Source organism: Castor canadensis, chromosome 3, assembly GCF_047511655.1.
Source record: "Castor canadensis chromosome 3, mCasCan1.hap1v2, whole genome shotgun sequence".
NCBI lineage: Eukaryota > Metazoa > Chordata > Mammalia > Rodentia > Castoridae > Castor > Castor canadensis.
In genome coordinates, this window is record NC_133388.1 from 40964542 (window position 1) to 40989432 (window position 24891).

At 48.0% G+C, this 24891-nt stretch overlaps 2 protein-coding genes across 2 annotated transcripts in view; one reads left to right on the forward strand and one right to left on the reverse strand.

Moving 5' to 3' along the window:
* Positions 1 to 732: 732 nt before the first annotated feature.
* Positions 733 to 23552, forward strand: Rab15 (RAB15, member RAS oncogene family). The gene is made up of 7 exons (XM_020170918.2): positions 733 to 1016; positions 16665 to 16725; positions 17533 to 17593; positions 18042 to 18119; positions 19098 to 19187; positions 20602 to 20667; positions 20845 to 23552. The coding sequence occupies exons 1-7, from the start codon at positions 893 to 895 to the stop codon at positions 21001 to 21003; spliced, it is 639 nt and encodes a 212-aa protein (XP_020026507.2). The 5' UTR covers positions 733 to 892; the 3' UTR covers positions 21004 to 23552.
* The window catches only part of Churc1 (churchill domain containing 1), a 34593-nt gene continuing 27544 nt past the window's right edge, over positions 17843 to 24891 (reverse strand). Inside the window, exon 4 of the mRNA XM_074067778.1 lies at positions 17843 to 17881. Coding sequence (XP_073923879.1) covers positions 17858 to 17881 — 24 coding nt within the window. The 3' untranslated portion in view covers positions 17843 to 17857. The remainder of the gene's footprint in view (positions 17882 to 24891) is intronic.

A 24891-nucleotide genomic window follows, 5' to 3' on the forward strand; every position in this document is an offset into this window, starting at 1 on the left:
TGCCCAGGCTGGCTTCCAACGGCAATCCTCCTGATCTCTGCCTCCTGAATAGTAGGAGTATAGGTGTGAGCCACCGGTACCAGGCCATCTATCTTTTCTGCCTCTGGTGAAAGACATCAGCCGGCACCTCCCCCTGTTTAAAGACAAAAAATGGAGGTGGGAGGGCGGGGCACAGTCACACACACTGTTATGAAGAGGCCAGATGGCAGCGAGGGAGCACTCCAGCAACATTCAGGAGTGTTTGTGGAGGTGGCTACTTCAAGGGCAGATAGGTGTTCGAATCCAGATCCTAATCAGGGCTTTCCAACCTGGGGTGAGTCCAGGTGAAGACCTGCCACTGGAGAGCCTGGCCAGGCTCCTGTAGGGGCCCGGTGCGGCGGAGTTCCCAGGACCAGATTTGGATGCATTTGGAGAGAATCGATGAGAGTGGAAAGTGTAGCTTGGTAGCTAAAGGAGGGCTGGATAGGAGCTCACCCCAACTCCGCCACTCCGGGTGTCCGCGGAAAGACGCAAACGTCTCTCACCCCACCCTCCCTGGTCCCGCGGTGGGAGGGGAGTTGGGACCCCGCTGGGTCCCCCCCGCTCTCGGCTGCGCGCTCCCCGCCTTCTTCACGGGCAGCGGCGGCGGCGGCGCAGCGGGAAGGGGAAGGGGCGGGCTGGGGCCGCGGACGCTTTCTCCTCCCACCGCCCGCACGAGCCCAGCGGGCGCCGCGCTCCCGCCGCAGCCGCACTTCCCCGCGCAGAGCGAGCCGGCGAGGCCAGCGCGGGGGCCCGGCCCGCCTTCCTTCTCGCCGCCCGCCGCGTCCCCGGGCGGGCGCGGGCCGCGATGGCAGCGGCTGAGCGGGGCTGAGCTCGTAGCCTCCCGCAGTCCCCGGACCCCGGAGCCCCAGCCATGGCGAAGCAGTACGATGTGCTGTTCCGGCTGCTGCTGATCGGGGACTCCGGGGTTGGCAAGACCTGCCTGCTGTGCCGCTTCACCGACAACGAGTTCCACTCCTCGCACATCTCCACCATCGGTAAGGGGCGGTGGCCTAGGGCCGCCCCACGTTCCCTGCCTGGTGGCCCCTTCCCCTGCCTCCCGGTCCCCAGCCCGCGAAGGATTGTACGCCTCTCTGGCTAGGGGCGGTGGCGAGGGAGGCCAGGGCGAGGGAACAAGTCCAGGGGTGAGCGGGCAGCCGGCAGAGGACCTCAGCCTCGGTTCTCGTTGGTGAGGGGTCCTTGCTGCCTGCCGTCCCGGACTCGGGGTGGGATTTCTGGCCTCTGACTGTGGAGCCTTAACCATCCACGCTAAGAAAACAGGGCGGGTGTAGGCTGGGGTACTCTGAGCAGGAGCAGTGAGAAGCCTAGCCAGTGAAGTGACATTCCCACAGCCCCAAATGAAAAGGGGAGGGAAAAAGGTTAGGATGAGGAACTAGTCACTGAGTACCCTTAGTTCAGGGCTGACCCTATGTGAAACCAGGATGGGAAGAAGGAAGACAGGGATTGGTCAAAGGGATTGAGTTTCCAGGGCACAGTTTGAAGGTAAGCCACAAGGTGGGACACCTGGAGCAGGATATCCACTAGGTGGGAAACCATAATGCAAGAGAAGCAGTTGTTCTGAAGGAGGCCAAGGAGGATGGAGGAAGGTCAGGAATGCTCATGCAGACAAGGGCTCACAAGGCAGTCAGGACCCACCTTAGATTATCATCTGGTTGTGCTGGAGCCTGTGGTTAAAGGACAAGCCTAGTGGCATCCCTGACAAGGCTGTGAGGGTCACCATTTTGGAAGTGAGTCTGTGGCCTTTCCTTTGAGAGCCTTCCCCGCATAGGCCCTGAAAGACCCTCTCCTCTGAGAGATCTGAACTGAGTGCATTCCACCCATACCTACAGGTTCTGCTCTTGTAGGTTCTATACCTTAAGGTTCCTGGAGCAGCATCCTCACTGCCCAGGCCCCTGGGAGAAACACCCGATGGTTGCAGGTGATGGTCATCCAATTGAAATGCGCTTTTGGAAGCCTCTAATGCCTTCCAGGAGGGCTCCAGCTCTCTGCTTCCTCTTGAGGATTCCTTTGGGGGGAAATCCTCCCCCAATACACATTCCTTGCCAAGAGAGAAGAGGGAATGGATAGATGCAGCCAGGAGGATCAGAGCTTTGTGGTTAAGAGACAGGTATTGTTGTCAGACATACCTGGAGACCTCACTTTGGGGCAATGTGGCCTTGACTGTCACTTAAGGTTCTGAGCTTTAGTTTCTCATCTGTAGAATGTATCTAATAATGGTAGAACCCTGAAGTGTTACAAGGAAGAAATGAGATGATGTGTGTAAAGCACTCAGCGCAAGTGGTAAAGCTGGCCAGATGCTGATTAGAATCTTACTGTAGTGTTATCATCACCCAAATTTTTTTTTAAACAATTTTTATTGGTAGGTGGTACAAGTGCAAAATAACAACAAATCCAAAGGAATGGAAAAGGCGGTGGTGGTGTGGCTCCCCTTCTCATGTGAGAATCCTATAACTAAGCCAGTGGGGTAGGTGTATTTGACTGTGGCACATTTAGGCCCAGCACCCTCTATCACAAGCTCCCAGGCAGCAGGGCTCCTCACAACACAAGAGAAGGGGTGTCACACTGGGAGGGGGTGTGGGCTGCAACCCACCCTGGCTACTTGGCACCTTTCTTCTGCACACCTTGACCCCTCAAAAGGAAGACTGCCTCACAACTTGGGGTACAGGTTTCAGGAGATATCACCAAACTCTTAAGGTCTCTTTTTCTGTTTGCTTCGCTCTCTTCAAGGAACTTAGGATCAGGGAATAGAAATGGTCCATATTTCTCTGGGGAACTGTAAGGGCAGTTCCTAAGAGATTCAAGAGCTTGGGCTGGGCCACTGTTTGGATGAGAGACATTTTAGAGAGATGGGAAAGGAATAGTCACTGAGACTTTGTTGAGAGGGAGGGCTTGGAGAAGAGGGAGGTGTTGGGGAAAGATATGGAAGTGAACCAGGGAGTGGCTGAGGAGCCAGATGGTGTATGAGGGCAGCTTGCAGGCTTGGGGACAAAGGGCAGCAAGTTACCATTTACTGAAACTCAAAGTGGCTATTTTTGACATGGGCCTGGTGCCAGGAGCTATGGCGCTATCTACTGAGAACTGTGGGCTGCGTGGGGGTGCCTGGATTTTGCCTAAAGAGCAGTTTGGACCCTGGTGTCCTGTCCACATTCCAAGTCCTAGGAGTGACCTGGGCTTTTCCTTTGAGGGCTTTAATGATTCCCTCATTTCAGAAACTCTTGCAACTCCTGTTTAGTGTTGTAGGGAGTTAGTCCTCCTATTCCTAAAATAAGATGGCACTGCTGAGGCTGTGCTTTCCTTAAAAAAGAATCATCCCTTGCCCCACATCTCTAATTCCCCAACTCCTGCCTCTTCACTATGTTATCTCCGTTCTTATACATCTTCCTGCTGATAGGTGAACCTAGATGAACACTAGATAGACTAAGGGACTTCCTCAGAAACCCTCCAGGGCAGACCACTTTGTGGGGAGAGGTGAATAAGTGAGCTGGGCAGGTGTCTTTGTAGCACCCTCTCCCCTTGCTCCCAAGGTGCTTGGTTTGTTGGCCTAAAACCTGTTCCCAAAGTTCTTTCTCTGCCATCATCCCACAGGATGCAAGGACTCCTTAGGAGTTTGGATTCCATGGAGGAGTAAGAAACCTGCCTTTCTGTACACCAGCTTTTTAAAATCTGCCCCAGTGGGTTTCTTAAATGCTTTCTTATTTAAAGCTTACTAAGGACTTGTGATTCTTCCCATCTTGGCTGTGTTTTTCAGCATTAGCTAAAACTGAAGGGAAAGAGTTGGACAGTCAAGAGAAGCTTTTTCCTTAGGTGACTTGGAAAGTTTCCCAAGGAAGGGTCAGCCAAGAGACAAATCGAGGAGCCAAGGAAATGGGGGCTACCAGGTCAGATTCATTAATTTATCCATTAAAAAAGTATGTGTCCTGTATGCTAGCCTTGGGAAATTCCAAGATGAATAATACAGTTACTACTCTCAAGCTGTGCCCATGCTGAGCATTGATCTAGGTCTTTCCTGGTCTTCTTATTTATTTATTTAAATTTTGTGAATGGGGAAAATAAGGTAATCCAGCAATTACTGCCAAGACAAGATTTCAGATTCTTGGCTCATGCTGATACCATCTAAGCTGGCTCTTATGTGATGTGCAGTATACTCTACTTACTATAAGACTCTGACATTTCATAAAAGAGCCTGCCAGGGAGCAGTGAGAAGAACTCCCAGGTAGACTGAGGCACTGACCGTTCCTTCCCCTATTCTTCTTGTCTCTCCTGCAGCTAACTGGCATCCCCCCTTCCCATGCAGCTGTGTTCCCGGATGGGGCTTTGGTACAGAGAGGGACAGTCAGAGCCTTAGTGTTCTCTCCCTACAGCTATTTCCTGACAAAACTATCTCATCTGTTAAAGTAATTGAGCACTCCTACAAAGCATCATGGTAGACATTTGAGAGACATGTTGCAATCCACTTTTTCCTGCCTAGGGAAGCCCATAGTCTAATTGGAGAAGCAAGATACAGGCAAAAAAGAGCTATGGCCAAAATGAGATAATATTTCTGAACATACCTGATAAGGTACTCTTCAGTTGTAATCATACCACTATTCTTAGTGAAGGTCTCACAGTCCTTGTCCATCTGAGGTGTGCCATGAGGCAGCCAGAGAATGTGATGGGCCCAGTGAGTGCTATTGCTAATGAGGCTAGAGAAGGAGAGGCCCCTGTGGATTCCAACATATAAGGGAAGGCTGAAACTAGGCGTTGAAGTGTGGGCTGCCTGTGGGTTGGTTCCTGCAGTGAAGGGAGCAGATGGAGCAACGTGAGCAGAGATAAAAGAGGTGCGAAGTGAGTGGGTGTCCATGAGACTGGGGGCAGTCTGGATGCAGCAGAAAGGGGTTTTTAGGAAGAGAAAGAACATTTCTGTTTATCTCTCTGTCTCCCAAACTATAAGTGCTCTGAGGGTGACATCAAGTCATATGCCTCTTTGTTTTCATAGGCCCTAATACAGAGATAGGCACTATCTTAACATATGTTAAATTATTATCAGTTGGCATCAGAGGCCTGGCTAAGGAGGCGAGGTTTGAGCCTAGCAATGGGAGAAAGGTTTTTGTGCAGGGTACTCGTGATGCTAGCTGGAAGATAGGGTTAAGACTTGAAGTAGGGGCGTCCAGTCAGAGCTGTGCTGGTGTCTCGCCTCCACCAGTGGCCATGCACCAACTTCCACACAATCACCTGCTTTGCTTTCCCCCTATAAGAGGGGAAAGGCTCAAACCAATCAACCTGGCAACTTCTGAGTGTCATGTGATCTGTGTTCTGGTCAGGCAGGGAGGTGTCCTACAGGGACCTTTGACAACCTTTCTTCATGGTGGCATGAAGTGGGATATAAGCCACTAATGCAAGCTGAGGGGCCTGCCCTGGAGTTGGTTTTCTCCCTCCAGTCCTTGGTCTTCCTGTCTCTGGGCCTTTGTGTGAAAAGCCACCCTCAGGCTCCAGTTGGACTGGTTGGGCAGCTGTGGCTTTTGAGGCTACTTTCCCAGGCTGTGTGTACTGCTGCAGTCACCTTCCTCAGGAAGTTCTGCTGGAACTGAATCTGGCTGGCAGTGTGTGGCAGGGGCTTGTGGTGACAGAGGGCCAGGGTCAGATCTGAACCTGGAACTGAGTGACCTAACAGACGTTGGAACAAATGCTTGGGCACCGTGGTCCTGGCAGTGACCTGCAAGTTCCTAGGTTGAGGAGCTGGTACAAAGGCAGTGTGACACTGTGGGAGGGTCAGGGCCATAGAGGTGTACTCCTCCACTACATTGGCAGCTTTTAGCAGCCCTGGGGCTGACTGAGGTTGCTTCTTCCTGCTCTGTTTCCCAAGCCCTGAAGCAGAGGGAAGGAGCAATGAGTGAAATGGAAAGAGCCTGGAGAGACACACACATTCTCCATGGCCTTACTGGCCCTGTGTCCTTCCAGTACTTATTTAACATCTTTGTGCTTATTTCTACGCCTCTTAATTGAAGACAGTAACAGAAGCTTTTTTAATGTTTGCCGGGAAGATTACAGAGACTAATGGATACAAAGCACTTAGCAAAGCCCTCAATAAAATGATAGCTGTCATCACTATATTATTATTCCTAGCTCATAAGAATGTTGTAGAGGACTGGCAGAGTGGCTCAAGTGGTAGACTGCCTTCCTAGCAAGCGCAGGGCTCTGAGTTCAACCCCCAGAACCATCAAAATAAATAAATAATGTAGAGATGAGTAAACTGTCGGTAATGTGCTATGAGGTCATCTTGCCTACCACTTGCAGATTCAGTCATTCGGGCACTATTTATTGAATGCCCACTGTGTGCTAGAGCTAGGAATAGAGAGTGGTGAACAAAACACATAAAAATCTGAGAGCTGTCTTATATCCCACAGGTACTCATGTATAGGCTCTGTGTTTCATTTCAGCTTTTGTTCTACTACTTCTAGCTCTGGCAATACCAGTGTCTGAAGGAAGAGTGACTTGGTGAGGAAGTGGAGTGGGGTGGCCCTCGGGCCCTAATGCTGGGGCTCCTGCCAAGTGTCACTCTGTCTCAGGTCTCTATACCTTTGTTCAGGATACAGACACAGTCCTGGCCTTCTAACATAGACACAGACCTGGCTTCCTCCTTATACCCTTCCCCAAGGGCATGATCCCTGTGAAGGAGCACATCCAAAATCCACAGAAGGTTTCATTGATCTACACATCTGGCCACATTCACACATCTGCAGACTCACCCAAAACTTTGAGTACCTGGTTCCTTCCTGCCTCCCTGCACTCTCTGGGTTCTGTTCCTTCTCCTCCTCTTGCCCGGACAGGTTAGTGATGAGCTTTCTAACATGAAAGTCGGTATTTGGCCATTACCCTTTTACCCTGATTGCCAGTTCTTCTCACAGTACCTCCTTCTGTAATCTAATATTTGTGCCTGTCTCCCTGTAAAACTGCCAGTTTCCTGAATAGGCCTCTGATCTCTCCTTGGCTCTTCTGCCTAGTCACTGAGCAATGTCAAGGGGGGTGGGGTGGGTAGAGATGGAACAGAGCTTCCTGGACATTTAATTCCTCTCACAGAGAGGGAAAGGGCTAATCATCCACCTTACTTTAGAACTGGGAAAACTAAGGACTCCAGAGAAGTAGTTACTCCCATCTTGCATGCAGGTGAACCATCTCCTTTGTTTCAGTTTCTCCAAACTGGCTTTGAGTATGCCCTACAACCCAGAAGTCCCTTCTACAGGTTGCCAACTGGAACTTCTCTCCTACGAGCCAAGGGGCACCCACACCCAATGTAAGAGCTTTGCTTCCTCTACAGGACCCTAGGAGACAGTCACGGGCTGTGACAGGAGTCCAGGTGGGGACTTTGGAGGATGGGATCTGAGTGTTGCCCTCATATTACTATTTTAATATAGATTTACTGAGAACTCTGTGACTGGTCACTGTGATCTATAGAGAGGGCTGACAGTTGGCTTTGAGATGTGGGCCATTCTGATTGCTCTTCCCTGATTAAAATTTTCTCTCTGCTGCTCCTTTCTCCTGGCATATACTGACTTCATTCGTTCATTCATTCACTCATTTATTAACTCACTTACTCATTCATTTTTCCTTTCATATCCTCAAGTTTGCTGAATAATATTTAAGGACCTACCTTCTATCAGACATGAAATGAATAAGATACTGCTTTGTCCTCTGGGAGCTCACAGTGCAGTGAGGAGTCAGCCTTCCAAACAATCAGAATATTATGCAAAGGGGATATCAGAAAGTTCAGACTCACAGAGGAGTGAGAAATCCCTCCTGGGGAGGTTGATAAAGCATCACAAAGGAAGTGACATTTGTTTGGGGTATTGAAGACTAAGTAAGATTCCCAGGGGACATGGGTCAAGGGAGGAACTCATCCTTTCCTAGGAGTAGGTGCTACGGGAAATACCTCCAGACTGAGGCCGTTGCTCTTCTGCCTTTCTGGGGCTAGTGGATAATGGCCAAGCCATGATCACACCAGCTTAAGTTCAGGTAGGCCCTTGCTAGTTCACTTTGCTGGCTCTAGGTAAGGGCAGATGCATATGGAGACCCTGTGCCTTCTGAGTCCTAGTCTCTTCTTTCCTGAACTTTTTCCTGAGATGCAGGCCTAAGAGAAGGAGTCTAGAGGAGTGAGTGGTTAGTTATCCAGCTGCCTCAATGGTTCCTACAGAGTACCCAGCAGCAGGCTCAGAGGGGTGAGGTCCAGGACTAGAGTTCTGGCAAACCAGAGTGGGGCAAGGGTAGCTGAAGCATACTACATGTGTCACAGAGGTCCCATAAAAGTCTACACACAGACAATGGGAAGAGAAAGGGAAGGGAAGTGTCATTCCCTGAGTGCTTGCTCTGTGTAACCACTGTGCACAGAATGGTACACCTTAACCATGTGCTCCATTCTGCATCTAGAGATCTCATCAGGAAGCACAGCTGAGGAGTTCCAAAGTTGCCCTTGTTGGTATTTGAGATGTTTCTTGGTGCACTTCTTAGGTTAGGGCCTCCACCTGTATGTGTGTGCACATGTGCACATATATGCCTATATGTATGCATGAGGGTCCCTATGAGATTCAAGAGCAGGCAAGTTTCCTCTTTGTGACAGAGAAAAGAATATTGGTCCCTCTTTCTTTTCTTTCCTAAGAATGGTGAGTTTGAATGGAATGTGTTCCTGCCTGAAGATACTTGCTGTTTCTTCTGCCTGATGCCCTGATCCTTCATATCTTCTCTTTGCAGGTACCCCCTTGTCAAACAGGCCTCAGCTAAGATAGCTCCTCCTTTATAAGGTCTCTTTTGAGCAGCCAGTCAAAAGTGGCTTGCACACTCTCCTCACTCTGTTCCTTTATCTTAACCTTCATCACTCTCTGAAATGATGCATTAGTTTCCTTATTTAGTATCTGCCCACTCCAATAGAATGGAAGCTCTTGGAGGACAAAGCTGAATTGTTTCTGTGCTGTTCATTGCTTGTCTTGGAGTACCTAGCTTGGTTCCTGGCACACAGTAAGCATTCAATAACTGTTGTTTGAATAAATGGATGAATGAACAAATGAATGAATGCATTTTCCCAGAGGACTTCTGCTTTTCCCTGAGGATAGTCACAGATAGTATTAGTTTCTTGGGACTCATAAGACAATGAGAAGTTCACTGTGTCAGGCATGTGTTTGGGAGACTTCTGAAAGGGGTTAACTGTAGTAGCTACTAGCTTTAGGAAGAACTCAGACATAGCAGGGGGGAAGAAGGTGGCTCCCATAATCCCTGAGAGAGGGATCCTCTGGTATATGCAGAGATAAGGAGTGTTTTAGGCTAGGGTCAGTGTTGCTTATTGGTAAGGATCACTGTAGTGTCAGTTGATATCCATCAGCTCAGCCAGGCTGCTGGAGTCACCTTGCAGGACCACTTCAGCAGCCAGGGTGCTAGGGCTCAACCCTGGGGCCGTATGTTCCTTCCAGCCTCATGATGGTGAGTGTTTGACTGGGAAACCCCTTCTACATGATAACTCCTAGGTCCTGGGCTACCAAAGACTAACTCGTCAAGGTTTTATGTGAAGATGGTCCTGATCCCCTTTTTACCATTATCCTGTGTGGAGCATGTGTGTATGTATGTGTATGCATGTGTGTGTGTGTGTGTGTGTGTGTGTGTGTGTGTGTGTGTGTGTGTGCATCTGTGTGAGTCTTGAAAGAGAAAGAAGGGCAAGAGTACCCTTCTAAATTCTCAGAATCTCTTGTGGGTAGGAATCTGAATCAGAGCCTTTGGTTCCAGTACTTTAGAGACTAAAACAACCTTAACATAACCTTGGAGTGACTTAGAGGATCAGGATTCTGTCTGTCTAGACCAGGGCCCCTTCTTACATTTCTGCTTCCGGTCATTACTAGAGCAAGATGGTGCAATGCTAATGTGTTTGTTTTGAGAGGCTATGTGCTCACCTTTTCTCCAGAATGAAGACAGTGTGAGGTACAGTCAGTCAGTAGCTCCACAGAGGAGAAAGCCAGTTAGCATGCAGTCCAGGAAAGAGTGAGATAAGAATCACCAGACAGAAGCCAGAGGAATGCAGCAAGTGGCAGGTTAGGACAAAATGTTTTCATCCTATCCCCTTATCCATTTTCTGTGAGGGACAGTTGTGTGCCAGGGCACTTTGTCTTAAGTCCTCTCTTGAGCTTTTTTTCTAAGTTCTCCCTCTATTTTGTTCTCCTTCCTGTTCTTCCTTTTATATGTCTCTCAGTTATGAGGGAAATAATTTCTTTTTCTTTTTTTTTTTTTGGTGGTACTGGGGTTTGAACTTGGGGTTTCACTTTTGCTAGGCAGGCACTCTACTACTTGAGCTACTCCACCAGCCCAGAAAATGGCATTTTTGGTCTCCTGAGAAATTTTTTGCTGAAAGAGGGGTTTTTGAAATGGGGATTACTCTGATGCCTGTTTAGGGGGGCAAAGTCAACTAGCCATCTCCCTATAGGGTCTGCCTTTGCTTAAAGCTTGTTTTAGGATCACTTAAGGGTGACCCCTTTGGAAGTGACCATCCATCACAAGTCATAGGAGTAGCACATATCCAGCACACATTCCTGCAGGGGGCACGAATGGGAGTGTTCCTGGGCCTGGTGCTTGGTAACGACCCAGCACAGCCCCATAGATTGAGTATCTGCCTTGGGTTTCGGGTGTATTAAATTGTTCCTTGTTGTGGTGTCTAATTACTAACGAAAAGGCTCAGGTCACACTGCTGGTCCTTTGCATTGTGCTTGATCATGGCGATAATATTTGGCACCCAGAGACAGCCCTGTTTCTACTGAAGCATGTGGCATTAGTGAGTGGGCAAGCTGCAACCTGACATTAACCCACGAGGCACTGGCTAGAGGGAGATAGGTGCTGACTACCAAGAGGCACAGCCTAGCTTTGCCAGGATTCAGGTGGTAGCTAGACTCTGAGAGCCCTCTGGGTTCCACAGTGGGTGGCCTTTTCTCTTTTTGTTGAAACATGCCAGCTTAGTGCTGGCTCTTTGCCTTGCCTTTCTGCCCCGCTTTCCTTCCTCTTCCCAGCAGCAGTCCCTTCTATTTGCTCAAGCTCTTTCCAACCCCTAGGCTATGACTCTGGGTTCCCAACCTCATCCTTCCGTAAGGGAGATTGGTAGGGTCTTCAGCTAGCATTCATGAAGCTCTGTGCCATAAAACTCTGTGTTATGCATTTTATACCTTAGCCCATAATTCTCAGAACTCTTGACATCAGGCTCATCACCTTCTCTTAACAGGCGAGGAGGAAGCTGAGGCCAAGAGAGGCCAAGTCCACACCGGTAATTAGTGTCTTGGGAGGGATTGGAAGAAAACCCTGGCTGCCCATTGTGTTCTTCTTAATGCCCAGGCATCTGTGCTTGTCAAGCTGCAGTCCCTGCATGCTGCCGAGGGCCTTCTTTGAAGGCGGACAGCAGTGGAAGGAGTGTTCTTCTGCCTGGATGTGCCCTGTTGCCTTTGTCCCACAGTCTGCATGGGACCTCTATTGCTAGACTGGACTGGCAGTAAGCTCTTAGGGTATCTTAGAGCCAAGTGAACATTAGGGTCTCCCCTGCCCTGTCCCTGTGTCCTGTCCCAGCCTTTGTGCCCAGAGGAGGGTCTTGCCTGCTGTCCTTTCACTTGTCAAGTGGCTGTGCTGTCACTCCACTCCAGTACTCCAGTTGTGGCCCAGCAATTGCTGGGAGTTGCTGCTGGAGGGGTAGAAGCTGTGCAGCCAGGACACAGTGGGAACACAAGAAAACTGGGGCTGCCTCAGACCAGTCGCATGGCAAGGGCAGCAACATCCACAGATGTATCAGGACTTGGTACTGGTGTTTAACTGAGGAGGATTTTGTTTTTTTGTTTTTGTTTTTGTTTGCCATTGTCTGAGATATTCAGATGGCAGGATACATGGCCCTGCTTTGGAGCCATGGGCCCTTATCTCTCTGGGACAGGTGGATTCCACTTGTGGAATCGCTACTTTATTCCTGGCACTGTTCTTATACAGAGACTTAAAAAGCAAACAGCAGCAGCAGCAAAAAACTTGACCAAACACATATATTCTCTTCTCATTAGTTACTTAATGCCAAAGTAGGGGTAGAAGACAGGTTAAAAAAAAAAAAAAAAGACGGTTAGGAGCAGGGAGTGTTGTTTTCAAAGTCTTCCTCCCAGCCCTGTAGTTGAAGCATCTTGTCCACCAGCTTGGGGAACAATTAGGCAGCAGTGGACAGTCACAGGCTGTGAATCCTTAGGCAGGTCTGAGGCCCTCTCAGGTGTCACTAAGAAAAGGACCCCCAGGGGCTGAACTTGGGGTCTGTCTGGCTTGGACTGACTGCAGTGCTAGGATCCAGCACCCCAACTCTGGCATGTTTATCCTCTTTACAAATCTCTGTTCTCTCTGCATATTTTGGTTTGTCTCATGTTCTGTTTGTTATGACTTGGCCAGCCCTCCTTCCCCATCTGGAACTGGTTTTTTTATATTTTTTTAATTTTTTATAGAGGGTCTTGCTGTAAGCCCAGGCTGGCTTTGAACTCCTCGACTTAAGCAATCTTAATCTGTGTCCACCTCCTGAATAGTTGGGACTGCTGCTCCAAGGCTGTCTTGGAGGGAATTGGTTTGATAGGCTTAGGTAACCTTCCTTGCCTTTCTTGGCCAGTCACTATGGGTACTGGCAAGGCCTTGATGGGTTAGCCAGAAGCTGCTTCTCCACAAAGAATACACTGCACCCAGCCCTGCTTTAGCAGTTTTAGCCAGAAAAGGCTCTGGCTGTGGCAGACACCATGACGGACATATCCTGTTCACTGGGAGAAAGCAATGGGCTGCCTGCCAGGGTTTGAGCAGTTGATTGGGAGAGGCCCCATCTTACTGACTTCTTCCTCCCAGGGCTCCTAGAACCTCTGCTGGTGCTGTACATAGGTCCTTTGCTTGTTTCTTCTCACTTCTGTACTCTCTCATGCAGGGACATGGAAGTAGCTCTGTCGGGGTGACACGTGGGCTTATTGGAATCATGAAGAATCCTAAAGAACAAGGGGTTCCCTTAAAATAGGTTATGGTGGGTGTCTTAGGGCTGCTATAACAAAGTATATTAGACTGGCAATTTATAAATAACAGAAATGTATTGCCTACATTTCAGGAGACTGGGAAGTCTGAGATTAGGTTGTGAGCGGGTTCAGTGTCTGGTGAGCACACACTGCTACAAAGGTGGTGCCTTCTAGTGGTGTCCTCCCAGGGCATAGGGAGAAAGGGGATGATAAGCTCCCTCAGGCTTCTTTTATAAGGGCTCTAACCCCATACATGATGACCCTGACCTCATGACCTCATTACGCCCCAAAGGCCCCATCTCCCAACATCACTGCACTAGGGATTGTTTCAACATATGATCTTGGAGGAGGGGAACACAAACATTCAAATAAGGAAAGGGAAGGAAAAAGGGAAGGGAAGGAAAGGTGGACTGGCTCCACGTGTGCCCACTATCTCTCTTCTACATGCCTCAAAATACCAGAATAGGTGTGAATGAAAATGCAGTGATTTCTCAGCCTCAAATGGTTGGAAACCACTGTCAAGTCAGGAGCTTTCTGGATAGGTTTTAAGAGACCAGTTTTCCAGTTTGGGCTTAGCTACAGGATGTGGGGACAAGAGTAAGTTGGCTTCTCTGTGCCTCACAATAATAATACTCTTACTTCATAGAGATTCCTTAGCTAAGGGGTGTGGTTTAAAGACAAGTATTATTGTGAAGCTTTGGGTGTGGTTCTGCCTAAAGATGAGCTAGACAGAGATTCAGTATGCATAAGTCTTGGTAGGTCTGGGGGAGCCCTGAGGATTGTATCGGTAAAGCCCTCTGAGGAGGTTCATGTCACTAGTTCCTAGTTTAGCAAGAGTAGTAGAGTGGTGAGGGACTAGACTAGGACTACACGGCAGAATTCCATTTTCATCAGGGTTCTCTGAGGCTGCTTTCCTGACTGCTCCTAGGGAGCCTTTATTCAGCTGACGGAAGGTAGGAGTGAGTCAGGTGCTTTGCATACATTAATTGTATCCCCACAACAAACCTTTGGAGGCAAGTGGTATTCTCAATTCTACAGATAAGAAAATTGAAGCTAGGAGAAGACTTCCCTTCTGTCACACAAGTGTCCAAACCAGGATTTAGAGCTCAGTCTTTCTGGCTCTAATGCCAATAGATGCCTCTTTCACTACATTGGGCTCTCTATCTACCCCCTCACTGCTGTTAAAAATATTTTCTGGGGCCTCATCAGATTATGATTCAGTAGATGTAGACAAGTCAAGGTAGCTGCATTTTACTTACTTTTTTAAAGTAGCTACATTTAAAAAAAGCAAACAGAATAACTCCCAAGGTAATTCTAAAGCTGAGATCTACAAAGTACACATCAAGAAAATATGTACACCCATGCTGCCTCTCTTGACACCTTGGTGCAAAGTTTTTGCCCAAATGATTATTAAACTTAAGCATGTATGGGAATCTCTTGAAGGAGAGTAGAGAGGCATGGGCTTAATATTTCTTCCATAATAATGCATATAAATGGCCCAAACTGAAGCATTTTACTTCTCAGACATGTTAAAACAAATTTTATTGGGTAGTCAACTCAGCCTAGGTTGCAAGATAGGTGGGGTATTGCTGGGAGCCCCAGAATTCCCTGGTCTTGGCTCATGGCCACATGAAATGAGGGAAGAGGTGAGAAGGAAGCAAGGCCCAGCACTCATTTCCATATCTGCCTGTCCCTTCTGCCTCTTATAATAGCTTTCAGCTCTCCCTCCTTTCCCTCTTCTCTCACAGGGAAAAAAAATACCCTTAACTCTTGGAAGCTTCTTTCCCAGCAGAGCCCTTCCTCTTCAAGGACCCAAAGGGAACTAGGAAATGAAGTATAGTTAAGACTCTTATGCCTAGTTGACACATTACTCTCCTCATTCCTCCAAGAAATAGTGCATGTGCACGTGCATCAAACATACCTGTGTTTGAATCTCTGCTACATGCTGTGCCAAAACTGGGCTAGTTCTTTGCTTCTCTGGCATTTGTTTTCTTTTTGCTAAGCTCTGTAAGGGCAAGAACCATATGTCTTTTTTTGCTGCTTTGTCTTCCACCAAGCACTGTGTAGAGTACACAGTTAAGTTCCCATAAATGTTCACTGAATTAAAGGAAATAAAACCTTCTATCTCCTCCCTCTCCTTATGACCACCTGTGTAAGACACTATTCTTGACCAGACCAATATGAAGATGAGCTAGGTTTATTCTTTTAAAAAATTCTGGCACTATGCCGTCAAACAACAAGGACTTCGTGATTACCTTCTATGCCAGGTCTTGGGAGAAGCAAATTCCTTATAACTGTTTGTCCAGGGAAGGAGAAAACATGCTCCTACCTCCCACCAAGGTCAGGTGTCCTTTTCCCTCACTCTTTTCATCCTCTCTGTACACAGGAAGAGTGTTTGCCAGACAGTACCCATTTGGAAAAGTACAGCTCAATAGATACGAATCAGCTTAGGCTGGAGAAAAATGATTCACAGCCAACCAACTTGATTTAGTTCAGGTCATCCATTTGGAATCTTTTTCTCCCTTCTAATTAAACGATGATTGTTCTTGATAGTGGGAGTGAAGAGACTGAATTTAATCTATGTTTGTTTAAAGCTGGGGACAGGACAGATACAGGGACATATTTTCCTCCTCAGCAGAGCTCTTTTATCGAAGTAGAACAGCAGTGGTGTTGAGAATGCTAGCACTTCTGTGGCCTTCTGAGCTGGCTGTGCAGCTTGGTGATAGACTGTCCAGAATTCTGTCTTGGATCCTGCCGTGGCTATAATGGCCATGTTTCCCATCTGAAAGCTGTGGCTCATGACGCCCCTTCCTGACCTGCCTCCAGGAAATATACACAAACACTTCAGCTTAATTACCCTTTGAGACACAGCTCTTGAGTCACTGAGCACAATGTCTGGGCACAGCTGGGACTGGGGACTCATCTGTCCACACTTAACAGTCAATCCTGTTGCTGCTAGTGGTGCTGACTTCTCTTGCTGCAAATTTTCGCAAATATGTTTCTGCCTAGGGCTGGCTTGCCAAACCCCTTGTGTTTCATGTGTCTTGTGGCAACTTAGCTCCACAGAACCTTGGGCCTGCTTCCTGTACCTCCCCCAAGGACATGCCATGCCACTGTTTTCCTTTGGTCATCTGACAGTCACTCATGTGCACCTTTTCATGGCAGGCTCTGTACTACTACTAGCTAAGGATAGCTGCAGCAGTGTATGCAGGCAGGTGATGTATCTCTTCCCGGTAACACTCTGGGGTAACTCATAATTACTGCTAAGGAAATAGAGACACAGAAAAGCAAGGAACCCAGGGTATAGCTGGGAGTTAAGTGGAAGCCCCATTCAAAGCTCTGGATACTTCCTTAGGGTCAGTTATGGTTAAAGAAGGCCCTTACTGCATGTCATCCTCTTTTTAAATAAAAAAGAAATTCCTTCACTTGTGTTTTGGGCCCTTTCCTAAGCAGTTCTCAACAGATTCCTTTTGTTTTTGGGTTTTTTTGTTTGTTTGTTTGTTTGTTTTTTTGATGGTACTGCAGTTTGAACTCAGGGCTTTGACTTACTAGGCAGGCACTCTGCCACTTGAGCCATGCCCCCCAACCCCCTTCCTAACTTTCTTGCTTGCTTGCTTTCCCCAGGTGTTGACTTTAAGATGAAGACCATAGAGGTAGATGGCATCAAAGTGCGGATACAGATTTGGTGAGTTGGGTAAGAGAAGGCAAGTGTAGGAGGAGAGGCTCCTATGCTGCTCCTCAGCTGCCACTGTCATGTGTAAAATTCCTAGGCCTCATCTGGGGTAACTGGTCACCTCTATATGAAGGCGAGAACTCAAAAAGTCCATCTCCTGCTTTCATGAGCCTTAATCTCCTATCTCTTAACAAACTTTATGGGACTGATTACCCATCAACAAAGGGCAGGAATTAGAAGGAATTGGTAAAGTGACCATTATGGGTTTATTTTAGTATTAGGGTTTTTACCCTGGGGCTGTGCCACACTGGTTAAGGCTTGTAGGACCTGGTGAAGTTTCAGTACTACATGGTGCAGTTTCCACCAGTAGCCACCAGGGGCTGCTGAGGCTCCCTGGCCTGAAGGCATTGAAAGCACTGCTTTTGCCCAGGGTTTGGACCTACCTTCCAGTCCCAGAATGCCATAGGCATTGCCTTCAGAGGTTCCCTGGCATTGGGGGTGTGGCGGCATCTTCCTGTCCAGCCAACTCTGGCTTCAATGGCCAAATTCTAGAGAGAGCTATCCAAGGCTTAGTTGCAGTTGTGGGTCCTGGTGTAAATATAGTTTAAAGAGAGGCCAAGGCCCTTCAGGAGTTGGTACCAGTATAGAGGACCAGGTCAAGTGTGTTTGGATCCCCTTGGGGATCAGAGCACCACTGATTTTTCATGCTGAAGCCTCCCAGGTTTTCCTGCAAGGACACAGGGGCTCCCTGTTCCTGCTCCTTCCCTTCCCATCCACCCCCATGGTCCCTGCTCCTCTAAGACTGGCTTTCTATTGTAGGGATACTGCGGGGCAGGAGAGATATCAGACCATCACAAAGCAGTACTATCGACGGGCCCAGGTGAGCTACTGTTTTCAGGGTTTAGAGGTGGGAAGCTGCCACTCGCACCCCCAGCTCCAGGTGTTTGAAATGTCTGTGTCACTAAGCCCTGAAATAGGGCCTCAGATTGCCTTCTGGGGAGGGAGTCTCAGGGAAGTTGTTTGCTGAGTATTTATTCCTCAGTTATTCTCAGAGCACTTACTATGGGCAGGTTCCCCACCCTCACCCCCAACTTCTACCCACCGTCATGGGTGCCTTCTTACTCCAGAAGGTTCTGTGATGAGCTTAGGAAGTGGCAGTTACAGGGGTCTGAAAGAGAAGGAAACATTTCTGAATGCTGAGGGGTTCTCATGCCAAGAAGGATGAAGGGAAAGTGGCCCAACATGTAAGGACCACTGTTCTGACCTCATGCTATGCATTTTTTCTGTGTGCACCTCCCTCCCCCATCTCTTTCTCTTTTCTCTCTCAGGGAATATTTTTAGTCTACGACATTAGCAGTGAGCGCTCTTACCAGCACATCATGAAGTGGGTCAGTGATGTGGATGAGGTAGGAGATACCACCTTGTTGACAGAGGTGGGGAAGGGTGCCTCAGGGGAAGGCAAAACAAGGGCCAGGTGGGAAGGGCTAAAGCTCTCAGGGTTGTTGAGTCAATGCTATCAGGAAACCTTGTCTTCTACAGCCTTGGATGCACATCTTTGGGTAAGTCATACAGAGGAAGCCGAAGCTACCATGCCCTCACACTCTGTACTCTGCGAGGCCTCTGTGGCTATGTCTTCCCTGGAGTTGTAGTCAGTTCCAAGCCTGCCCTGTGAGCAGATTCCTTCCCAAAATTTTAGGACCAGTTGGAATTGCAAGACTGGGCTTCTAGACCTGGCTCTGCACAGACCTGTAGAGCTTGGCAAGCCATTTCAGTTCTCTGGATCCCCAGTTCTCATCTGTCGAATGAGGGCTGAACTAAGACCAGTGTCCTTTGGAACTCAGATACCACTTGTTCAACCCAAAAAGGCATGAATATTAGCCAGTGTCTTCTACCCTGAGCTGTCCCTGTGACACTCCTATGATCAGCTATGGTACAGTTAGTACCTCTTATCTGCCAGGTATACATTCCAAGACTCCTATTCCCAAATCTCCCAGTGGATGGCTGCAACTGCAGTTAGTACCAAACCTGTGTTTTTCCCATACATACATAAGGCTTAATTTATAAGTGAGGAACAGTAAAAGATTAACAACAATAATAAGGTAGAACATATGATAGTAAAAGTTACTTAAAACTTATGAATTGATTGTTTCTGGAATTTTCCATTTAATATTTTTAGATCTTAGTTGACAGCAAATAACAAATTGTAGAAAGCAAAACCACAGATAAGGGGGTGCTCCCATAATTTAGGGAGCCTGACACCTATCTGTCAGGTTCCCTCAGGTTCTAAAACTTGGTGGTGGTACAGAGGCTAGTGGGGACTTTAATGAGGGAGATGGGAAGGAAAGGAGCTCTCACTGGCAGTTCTGCCTATTCTTTGTTCCTAGTATGCACCAGAAGGTGTCCAGAAGATCCTTATAGGGAATAAGGCTGATGAAGAGCAGAAACGGCAGGTGGGAAGAGAGCAAGGACAGCAGGTAAGTAGATTTCACTCCTTAGATCTTGTGGCACTTCCAGGGCCAGGCCTGAGAACAGGGACCCAGGAGTGTGCTCCCCATCATCAGGGCCTCCTGTACATCCCACAGAACCGTCAGGCACTGGGGGAGTTAGCATACTTGGGCGTTTGTTCTCTGTCCTTCAGGACAATGATCAGAATCCATCCTGAAACAAAGACCTCTTGGGCAGCAACTCTTACAGGTCCACATCCTCTTACACAGGCTCATCCTCTGCTTAAGAGACCATCCCCACATTAGTGAGGATGACTTTTGAGTTGTTGATGTCTTTGCTAACAATATCTGGGGATAGCTACCATTTTGCAGTTAGGAAACACATCATCCATCCCCTCTCCACACCTTGATTTCCTGCTCTCCTGATTCTTGGAAATAGTAGGAAGGAAAGTGAGGGAACAAAGGGCTCCCAGGTAGAGAAGCCACAGGGCACAGGGGGCTGGAGTTAGTGTTAAGCAAATGTCTAGCATACAGGGAGACCATCCTCCAAGAGAACAGAAACAAAGATTCATATTCTGAGACAGGAGTCATCCACCCACTCTGAAAGCCTAAAGAGTCTTCCTCTCCCTCTCCAGTCAATAGCATTCCATTAGCCCTTAAAATAAAATTGATTTTTTGGTATAAAAAAATAATACATGGTCATTGAAAAATGTGAAAGCAGAGTCAAACCCTACTAGAATCACTATTTATTGATCACTATATATGTGGCACTGTGCTAAGTAAGTGCTCTTAGGTGCATGACCCCATTTAATCAATCCATAACCCTGGATAACAGACACTTTTATTCCCCTTTAATAGAAGATGAAGCTGGGATTTAAGGAGAAATGGTAACTTGCCCAGGGTCGTACAGTTGTCAGGCAGCAGAACTGGTATTCCAGTCTGGAATCTGGAATCTGTTAGACTCCAGTACTCATGTTTCTCATTTTTACTTATTTATTTTTGAGATTGAAGGAGAATTTTTATATCTCAAATAGATTAAATAAAGCAAATAGATTAAGTAAAAACAAGTTTACATCTTATTAAAATGTGTGTGTCAAATACAAATAGGATATTTTTAAAGCTACTAGAGATGAAAAATGGCTGTTTCTCATTGATATGCTACATTGCATGACATTTTGGTGATTTTGTGTCTTGATGTATAGTATGTGTATGTTGGGGAGCAAAGGGGGCTTGGAGGAATGGGATGTATTTGTGGAGCTTCTTCCCTTTTTTTCTGCCAGTCCACATTTTGGAAGGAGCTCCCCGTTTCTTCTGAGAAGTGATCAGCTGAGATAACTGTCTCAACACAGCATGGTCTGTGAGTGCAGTGGGGTTGTATGTGCCAGGTAGCATGACACCTCCCTTCCCTCACTGACTCTCTTTCAGAAATGTCCTTCTCTTGCAGCTGGCTAAGGAGTATGGCATGGACTTCTATGAAACAAGTGCCTGCACCAACCTCAACATTAAAGAGGTGAGAGCACTGGGGACAAGCTGCCTTGTCTCTGGCTGAGCCCAGCACAGGGGGAGGAAAGACAAGGAAGTGGCACACAGGAGCCAAGATAAGTTGGGACTCAGCTCTTGGGCAGTTGCAGGATTGCTGGGGTAGAGGAGAGGACACTAGACTAACCTGTGCCCTTTAACTTCCCAGTCTTTCACACGTCTGACAGAGCTGGTGCTACAGGCCCATAGGAAGGAGCTGGATGGTCTCCGGACACATGCCAGCAATGAGTTGGCATTGGCAGAGCTGGAGGAGGAGGAGGGCAAACCCGAGGGTCCAGCAAACTCTTCGAAAACCTGCTGGTGCTGAGGGTACTGTGTGGGGCACCCCCCACTAACCCCTTTCCCTCAGGAGGCCTGGGGCAGCAGGGGAGCCTGGGTTCTGCCCACTGCTGTCCTCTCATTTGGTGACCCTGTTAAATCAGTAGCTGCTACTCTCCCTGCCTGGCCCTGAGAGGAAGCTCTGCTGTGGTCTCTGTCCCCAGCCTCTGAACCCTGGAGAGGTTTCCTTCAGCCTGTTTCCCTAGCACAGGCCTGCTGTGACCCCACAATGTGCTGCAAGTGCACCATCTCACCACCCTAAGCTCCTTGGACAGTGGCTGAGGCTGGAGTGAGGGCCACTTAAAGCTCCTTCTCTCTCAGTGCATTTTGTCTCCTCTCTGCTTTCTCTCTTCCTCCAACTCTTTTTCTCTGGCCCTTTCCTTCCAGTGTATTTTGTATCAAAGCCCCCTCCTACCCTTTTGCTTATATGTCCTGCTATGGCTGCTGGTGCAGCTTCTTTTTTCCTTCTTTCCTAACACTGTTGGAGGGAATGGACCCAGGCTCATAAGGATGCTCCGTCTTCTGCTCCAGGGAGGATGCCCCACTCTGCTCTGTGATGGGCCAAAGGTTAAGGGTGCTGCTTCTTCCTCTCCTCCCCACTGCCCCTTCTTGTGCCATGGGCCTGCCTCCCCAGTGACCTGGGAAAGTGGATCAGTGAGGTAGGAAAGAAACTCTACCTGGTGGTCCTCAAGCCTGGGCTGTCCTACCTCCACTGGTTCCCCTGCCTGAGCTTTGGCCTCGATTAGCTGCCTGCCTGCCTCTGGAGAATTGAGCTCAAAGGCAGGTGCTTCAGAGAAGACAAAAAAGTGCTGAGGGGGTGGCAGGAATAAAAAAAGTCACCACTATTGTCTACCTCCCATGCAGTGGATACACAACCTCTTCACCTGAGCTCCTGAACTTATATTGTGGACTAAGGCCTGAGGGTACCATAGGGACAAAGACAGCCCTGGAACCAGTGATACTGTCAAGCTATCCATGCACTCCAGAAGGAGGCCTGCTCAGAAGTGAAAGACCAGCCTATAGATATCAGGGTCAGAGCAAGGGCAAGTTCAGGCCAGGGACAGTATTTTGCAAAACAGAGGGGATGTGGCAGCAGCAGGGCCTCCTGGGTTCCCTCTTCTTTTTCCTGTGGAGGAAGAGCATTCTCCAGACTCCCTGGCAGAGGTGAGGTGACGTAACCTTATCTTCTCTCAGAACCTAGACTTCAGCAGTCTAGGTTTTCTGGGGCCCCAAAGTTTGTGGGAGAAGGTCAGACACTTCATAGGAAGAGGGAAAGGAGGCTGTGGGTAGAAGTGCTTGGTGCTGTTCTCTTCTACCTTCAAGACAAAGTGCTCCTGTTGCCCTCTTGCCTCTGAGTAGGCTTAAGGGTTTGCTAACTGCACTGTGACTACTGGGGGAGGGAAGAGGATGCCCTCCTCCAGAGTTTTGTGTTCAGGAAGTTACTTTAACCCCAGTAGCTCAAGGGTAGTTTGAAGGAGGCCCCTTCAAGAAGAAACAAGTCAATTATAGTCCTGCTAGTGTTCTTCCTCACCTTCTCCATGTGGGAAAGGCCCACATAAGAGGATATTCCTAAGCTGCACTACATGGCTGAAGCTGGAGCCAAAGCAAAGAACTGAGCACTGGCCAAACAAGGACTTAAATCCAGGGCACACACATGTGAAGGTGAAGGGCCCTACTTCTCCATTCCTCCAAAAGGGTGGAGTAAAATATTCCTGACTTACCAAACCAGGAGTCAGCAGGAGAGGGTGGCTCAGGATTTAGGAATGGGGGACGGGTTAGCATGATGAAGGAAAAGGAAAGAAATAGTAATACATGGTTGACAATGAGAACTGTAGAGAGCTGACTCTTCAGTGTGGAGGCATGACGGGCTGGAGCTGCTTCACTGAGGACTGACTCTGGCGTGTTGAGGCTTAGGTAACGTCATGCTGGGGATGGGCAGGCTAGTCATGCTTGCTCTCAGTGTGCTCTCAGCCAGGAACCTAAACTAGAAGAAGTTATATTGGGCCTGGCCCTGACCTGTGCACCAGTGTTGTTGCTCCCCCTGAGAATCAGGCAGAACACCACTGTCTTTCTTTCCTATTCCTCTGAGGAAAGAGAATCTATTTTTACTGTACCGTAAGGGTTCTGGAAGGGAAAGCATAGGTTTGGGATTCTATGGACTGATAAGCCCTCTCCACAAGGGCCATAGCTGGGAATGGGTATGACAGCAGGAGGGCTAGGATTTTAGGGTGCAACTATGCTTGTCAGGTACCAGTCAGTCTCTCACCTCTACACTCCAGTCTAGGAGGTGGTCTGGGCTGTGTCATTAGGCCTAAACTGTTGAGCAGATTCTCCTGGCCTGTCTTTTTTGTTACCGCCTCTGCCCTGTGTCTTGAGACTCAGCTCACCCCTGGCACACCACCTGCTCCTGAGCCCCACCATCTTCCTATGACGGGTGAATTTTGTGTACTGTGTCTCGGGTCCATTCTATGAATTGTTAGCAGGATTCATCTATTTTAAACACAGATGTTTACAAAATAAAGACTATTTCAAACCACATGTATACCTGCCTATATGAATCCTTGGGAGGATGTCTCACTGGGACCCTGGTGATGACAGAGGAGGAGAGGCAGTTGAGCAGAAGAGGCTGCAGAATCCTAAAGCAACAGCAGAACGACAGTGGAGGTGATGAATTTAGCCTTTTTGTATTGTACCTTCCCTAGTGCCACCTGCAGGACAGCCCAATGCAAAGCCCTCACTGCCCTGCAGTGGACTTACATCACAGAAATAAGATTAAACAATTTCTGGGAGGAGGGAGCTGACTATTCAAGACTGAATGGGTCTTTCAAGCCAAGATGGTTCTCATCTGTTAAGGATGAATCAAGAAAGGTCTTCCTGAAGGCACAGGGAGAGACTGAATAATCTTTCAGATTTGTGATTGGATACTGCTTGCGGGGCGGGGGCGGGGTAGAGGAGAGGTAGGAGGCAGAGGCAGACTGGAACCTCAGGAAGACTTTAGGTATTTAATACTATACTTTGGTATGTGGAATTGATGAAGGAGGTGGAGAATGAGGGTAAAGATAGAAGGAAGAAGGAGAAAGGAGTAAAACAAGGAAATACGAGTCTTATGATCTTAACTGCACTTTACAGAGCACTTGTGATACTTTACTACTTTGATCCTAACAATCTGTGTGTGTGTATGTGAGAAAGAGGGTGGTTATCTTCATCTGTGTTTAACAGATAAGGAAACAGGTGCTCAGAGAACTTAAAAGATTTGCCCAAGGGCCCCAGGTAATAGGCAGAATTATGACTAGAAACCTCTGCACTGGAATCTCTATAGGTAAAGCTTTGGCATCTCTATTTAGAAAAATATAAGCAATTTTCTTTTGCAGTCAGAACTGAGAAACACCCACCTAGGCTTTTCTGTACTGTCTACTAAGACAGTGCTGCTTCCAGAACAACCACTTCCTACAGAAAGCCACAAGAAACAATTTGTTAGTGCATGCCCCAAGTTAAAAGCTTTTGGAAAATGGGGCCAATATGAGGTAAACTTAGAGACGAAGAGATATTTTAGGAGTGCCTTCATCAGTTTTATTCAACTGTGAGAAAGAACCTGGGGAGACCCATGAGGGTCCTTCCTGGAGAAAAGGAAGGGCATGTATCCCACTCCTCACTCAGGCCTATTATGGTCTGCCTGGTGGTGTTTCTCTGGAAGCCCAAGGTACTGGTTGAAGCGCTAAGCAGACACATAAACCTTGCAAGTTAATGATAAGTTTAAAATTAGAAATAAGGGCAAAATAGTTTCTGCTGGGTATTGGGGGGGGGAGAGGGAGGGGGCGGAGTGGGTGGTAAGGGAGGGGGTGGGGGCAGGGGGGAGAAATGAACCAAGCCTTGTATG